At 38.8% G+C, this 6,033-nt stretch overlaps 1 protein-coding gene across 1 annotated transcript in view; it reads right to left on the reverse strand.

Moving 5' to 3' along the window:
• Window positions 1–4,758: 4,758 nt before the first annotated feature.
• Window positions 4,759–6,033, reverse strand: part of LOC109466897 (probable ATP-dependent RNA helicase DDX58) — a 19,869-nt gene continuing 18,594 nt past the window's right edge. Inside the window, exon 18 of the mRNA XM_019764763.1 lies at window positions 4,759–5,672. Coding sequence (XP_019620322.1) covers window positions 5,438–5,672 — 235 coding nt within the window. The 3' untranslated portion in view covers window positions 4,759–5,437. The remainder of the gene's footprint in view (window positions 5,673–6,033) is intronic.

Here is a 6,033-nt window from a genome sequence, read left to right on the forward strand (position 1 = left end):
GCTTTACAATGTCGAGGTGGGAGTTACATGCGATATTTGATGCTCTACTATTGTTCAAAGAATCTTCCACAGTACGGTCTGATCAAATATTACATCAAAACAAAATAATAGTGGTTCAGGAATGTACCAGACTTGGAGCCACGAATAGCAAATAATAAAAAATAGAAGTAGAAGCAAACGTATGACAACCGTTGCAGAAGAGGTATAGTATTACTAACGAAATGGGCTGGACTACATGCTATACGGACCAATCATCAACAGGTTGCCTTCAGGCTTGTTAATATTTGTTGTGCATGTTATTATTGTACGATATCGTAGGACTTTCAAGGAAGCTGATAAGAACCAACCGCTGACTAGGATCTAAGACAGACAATTTCGGAAGCAGACAGTGTTTTTTCGATGCATAAATGGCCATTCCACAAACGCAATCATTATGCGATCGTACAAGGGTCGTATGTGAGACCTACGCGTTCGACCCCTGACTCTTCTCTTCATGCTTCCACACACAGGGATGAGACTGACGTAGCACTACTACTGGGGTCGGGTATTATTTTAAGTCGATTCAATCCCTGACCCCCCGGAGGAAGGGCATGCGCGGAGTATTGGAGGCCCGGGGAAGAGTGTAGCAGTGGTGACTCGAGAAGCAGAAGTCGTCTAGTTTGGATTTCAGCCCACACGCCATTTGGTTTTACCTAGGAAAGAAAAACATCTGCCCTAACTATTCTATAACTCACCTTTGCTTTGTTGACCACAGACTGAGTGCAGACCTGCCACCACAGCAGACGTATAGGACGAGCCTGCTCAGTCAAACTGACCACTACGTTTCTTCTCGCCACAATACGTTACCAGAGACACGCCTGTTGCATCAATAATTCAAACATTAATCTCCAAGAATTCAATGGAACACCACTAGACACCAGGCAGTATACATGCGACCTTTTGTGTCCCGCTACGATGTTAATTGATTGGTTTATAGCACGCTCTGCCTGGTAGTTTTCCAGCATTGACAGCTCAATGTGAAACATGATGTCAGTAAAATCGACTGCACAACCGCTACCAGTTTACTAGAGATACATTATTGTGTACACCAAGAAAAAACAACTCAAAGGTTTTATACTTTTATTTATTCTAATTATCAGTGAGGTAGTTATAGACCTTTTAAAGTTATGTCGATCAGAAAATTATTTTGTGTCTTAAGACCAATCCTATTGTCCTGTTTACCTCGGTCAAAACTTAAAAATGAAAATATTCTACCAACATGTTACATGCAACCACTTTTACAGAATAATACTTTCAATAGTAATGATTTGCTGTGTTGTATTAACAGGATGATCCTGTCAATAGCCTCATCCTTCAGTTTGATGGACGTATGTGACCTATCACGGGCCATCCTTACTTGGCTAGGTTTGATCATGATGAGCTAATATCCGCCTTGGTCCCCGCCCTGGACACAGCAAAGGTAGCCGCAAAAGCTTGCTGTGTGCCCTATAATGCAATGGCATACTGCCCATATTTTCTCTCGTGCTTCACAATGTCGAGGTGGGAGTTACATGTGATATTTGATGCTCTACTATTGTTCAAAGAATCTTCCACAGTACGGTCTGATCAAATATTACATCAAAACAAAATAATAGTGGTTCACGAATGTCCCAGACTCGAAACAACGAATAGCAAATATAATAATAATAATAATAAAAATAGAAGTAGAAGCAAACATATGGGCAGAGGAGGTATAACATTACAAAAGGAATGATCTGGACTACATGCTATACGGACCAATCATCAACAGGTTGCCTTCAGGCTTGTTAATATTTGTTGTGCATGTTATTATTGTACGATCAGGGCGCAAAAATACGTTTGGCTCTCCGGTGATTTTTAGATTTGGCAACCTTTCGGCGATCAACGTATACGACCAATGCTTGTACGTGTGGACTGTGTGACGTCGGGGTTAATATCTGTACGTGTCGTAAACGGTCGTCGCCTTTTGAAACGGTCGAAGAACGGTTAACGGTCCATTCACACCGCGATGGTTCGTGGCGTAGAGATTTAGGGTATAAGTTAGGATTTTAGAGCTACGCTTTTTGACCCGGGTTCGGGTTGTGCTTTTTCTTTTTTTACTAATACCTTTTTTCATCATGACCCTTCCTTACATTTGCAATTTGTATATTGCTTTTATACTAGTAGTATAATATTACGTTTGATACGTTTTTGGACCTCAAAAATTTTATGATACGCTCGGATATGGCATCGAGCAGTTAGCGATATGGCATGGAAAAGGCGACGAATGTTCTGGACGACCGTTTACAAGACGGTAACTAGCGACGCCGGCTTTTGCCTAGGTCACATTTCCAAACTAGGGCCCGGTTGGGCTGTTTTTATAAACGAAAAATGAACAATTCATATCAAGAATATACACAGATAGCGCTCTTGATAACATTTTCCACTTTTTTGGTGTTTAAATGTCCTTTGTACCATACTTTTTGTTCCTGCTAACTGCCAGGACGGGCCCCTGTTTGGAAATGTGACCTCATCATAAACAAACTCACCTCTACACTGTTGAACACAGACTGGTTTCACTCCTGTCACCGTAGCAAGAAATGCCGAACGAGCCTTCTCTGTGAAACTTACATGTACCAGTACGTCTGTTCTCTCCACAATACCTCACCAGAGACACACCTGTTACATCAATTATTCAAACATTAATCCTCTACCGTGGGTCGAGTAATCAACAAGAATACAATAAGAAACCACTCAAACAGTTGTAGGTATACAGAAGGTATACACGCGACTTTTGTGTCCCGCTGCGATGTTAATTGATGGGGTTATATTAATATCTAGCCCTGCATGGTAGTTTTCCACGCAATCTAGCTTTCTACGCAGTGCATTCATACAGTGCCTTTATAGACCGCCCAAGGCAAAACATGGTGTCCTTGAAATCGAGGCAACTGCTGCCATATAAGCGATAATAAAAGTAATATAATGTAACGATAATACGATAATACGATGTAACGATAGCGATAATACAATGTAACAAACAGGACTCAATTGTTTTGTACTATCATTTTTAGTGGTATGAAAAAAGTTTGATAGTGCAGGTAGAGGTGACCAGAACATCATTCTGTGCTTGAAGCCGGGACATGTAATTTCATGTGTATGTAAACAACGTGCCGCCATTTTGTTTGTTGCTGGTGAGTTGATCTCACTGCTAGACGTATGCATAGTAAGTTAGTAACGTAAACAATGTGCCGCCATTTTGTTTGTTGGTGGTAGGTTGATCTCACTGCTAGACGTATGCATAGTACGTTAGTAATAATAACGTAAACAATGTGCCGCCATTTTGTTTGTTGGTGGTGGGTTGATCTCACTGCTAGACGTATGCATAGAAACGTACACAACATGCCGCCATTATGCTTGTGGCATGGATTTGAATCCTTGCTTGTGGGTTGATCTCACTGCTAGACGTATGCATACGTAAACAACATGCCGCCATTTTGTTTGTTGCTGGTGGGTAGACTGAGAAATGTTTTACATATTAAAAACACCATGCTTGAATTTTAGTGTGTTAACAAAGCAGATGGAGTAAAAAATAAATGAACAATAAACTTAATCGACCGTTCTCTTTTTTTTTTCAATAAGCATACAATATACAATGTAGTGAACCACCCTTACCTAATAATAATTATCAGAATGATGAAATAATAACAATAATAATTCAACTCATATCTGATGGTAATAAAAGTGATCATAATAATAAGTTATCATAATAATAAGTTATCATAATAATAAGTGATCATAATAATAAATGATCATGATAATAAGTGATCATAATAATAAGTGATCATAATAATAAGTGATCAAAAATAAATATGATCATAATAACTCAACTCATAACTGATCATAATAACTGATCAAAAAATAACTGATCAGAATAACAATAATAATCGTAGTAATGACAATAATAATGCAACTGATCACAACTGATCATAATAATAACAATAATTATAATAATCACTGATCATATATTTCATATCATAATTGAAATAATAATTTTGATAATGAAAACACTCAAGAACATAATAAAGTGCCCCATTTGCCACGATGCTTCTGCAGATTTCCCCTTCTTGCAGCAATAGAATATTCTACCGTATGAAAGAAATTTACATAATTAAGAAAAGATTGAAAAGTAACATGGTTGGCTTTTCTGCTTTTATAAATGTCTCTTTTAGCTAATAAAATTACAGGGTTACCTATAACAGGGGCTTCTGAATTTAAGTTACCAAAAATGACATTAAAAGAATTAAGCTGTAGTCTTTGTCCAGTCTGTTGATGAAACCATATTTGAATTTTATCCCAGAAAGAAACTAAATGCGGACACTCCCAAAAGCCATGCAGGTAGGTTTCTTCTTCCTCATGGCAAAATGAACATAATGGACTGTCTATACATTTCCAGATATACAATAACCTATTTATTGGTAAAAATTTATGAACAATTTTATATTGAAAAAAACCTGGTTATCGGATCAATGGTACAATGTATAATAGAAGTGTAGACTAGTCTCCAGGGGATTGGGGTGTCAAAGAGGTACAGCCATGGCATCTGAACATTATGCGAACAAACAAAATCTATAATTATCAACAGTCAAATCAATACTTGACTTAACTTGATGGATATCAGGGTTAATATCATTTTTAAACAAAATGGCTGTACCTCTTTGATTGGAAGTGTCATGTGAAAATACCATGGATCCCCCCCCCCCATTCATTTTGCCATCTGGTCTCAACAGGTAGGGTAGAGTGAGTCTCTTGAAGACAAATAATATTATATGGTTTATCTCTAAGCCAAGTAAAAACTTCCCCACATTTAATAAAGTTACCAATACCATTACAATTAAAACTGGAAATTTGAAGCTGTACCTGTGTCATGGCCTCTGGGATGTGTCATCTGGGTAAGGTGGGGGTGATGGAATCATAATATCTCTTTGACTAATGAAAACAAAACAAACTGAACAGACGTAATCAGTATAACTCAAAAGGAAAATAACACATGTATCGGGATGGTTCACTACATAAACTAAATATAATATCAATACACACTCACACACACATACTTTTGGTCTCACCATGGCGTTCATATACAGGCAGCTTCCCACTCCATTTGTCATAAATGAACAAAATCGACCGTTCTCTTAAATATCTGTCTTGGTAAAATATTACAGATGTATATGACAAAAAACGTAATCGACAATCGTCTTAAATATTTGTTTTCGGAAACAACACCCAGGAAATGTGTTAGCCTTACAACATTTAACTCATTCATTCAACAGTTTTACGCAGTATGGTCGTGTACTATTCCTTAACCTTGGAGAGTAGGTGTAGCTAAGATACTGCACTACTGCTACAGTTTAATCTGCAAACGCTGCTGTAAATCACTAGAATATCAGTAGTACATTGGTTCTTCTTTCTTTTCTTCTAATTTTTCTTCCTCTGGTGAGTCCAACATCCCTGAAATGTCGTCACTGGTGATGTCACCGACTTCAAATGGGGCTTGTTTCCACTTACGACAGGTCAATCTCGTTCCGTCTGGTTTCTCCAAGACGAAAGACTTGATCTTCAGGGTGGGGAAGCTGGCCTGTCTGTACACCATCTGTATTCCCCAGTCTTGTCTGCAGTTCCTGAAAACAATGTAAAATGCACTGTTGGTTTCTTTCCTCTATATCTTCTCCAGCTTTCTCTTAGCTCTCTTTGGGGCGTGCACGTGTGCGTGCATGTGTGTATGTGTGTGTCTGTGTGTGTTTGTGTGTGTGTGTCTGTGTGAGTACGTGTGTGTTTGTGTGTGTGTGTGTGTTTGTGTGTGTATGTCACAGTGTGTGTGTCTATGTGTGCCTCTGTGTGTGTGTTTGTGTGTGTGTGTTTGTTTGTTTGTGTGTGTGTGTGTGTGTGTGTTTGCGTGTGCGTGTGTGTGCATGTGTGTGTGTATGTGTGTGCGTGTGTGCGTGTGTGTGTGTACGTGCGCGCGCGCGCGCGTGTGTGTGT

This window comes from Branchiostoma belcheri, unplaced genomic scaffold (assembly GCF_001625305.1).
Source record: "Branchiostoma belcheri isolate BF01 breed outbred unplaced genomic scaffold, Haploidv18h27 scaffold171, whole genome shotgun sequence".
NCBI lineage: Eukaryota > Metazoa > Chordata > Leptocardii > Amphioxiformes > Branchiostomatidae > Branchiostoma > Branchiostoma belcheri.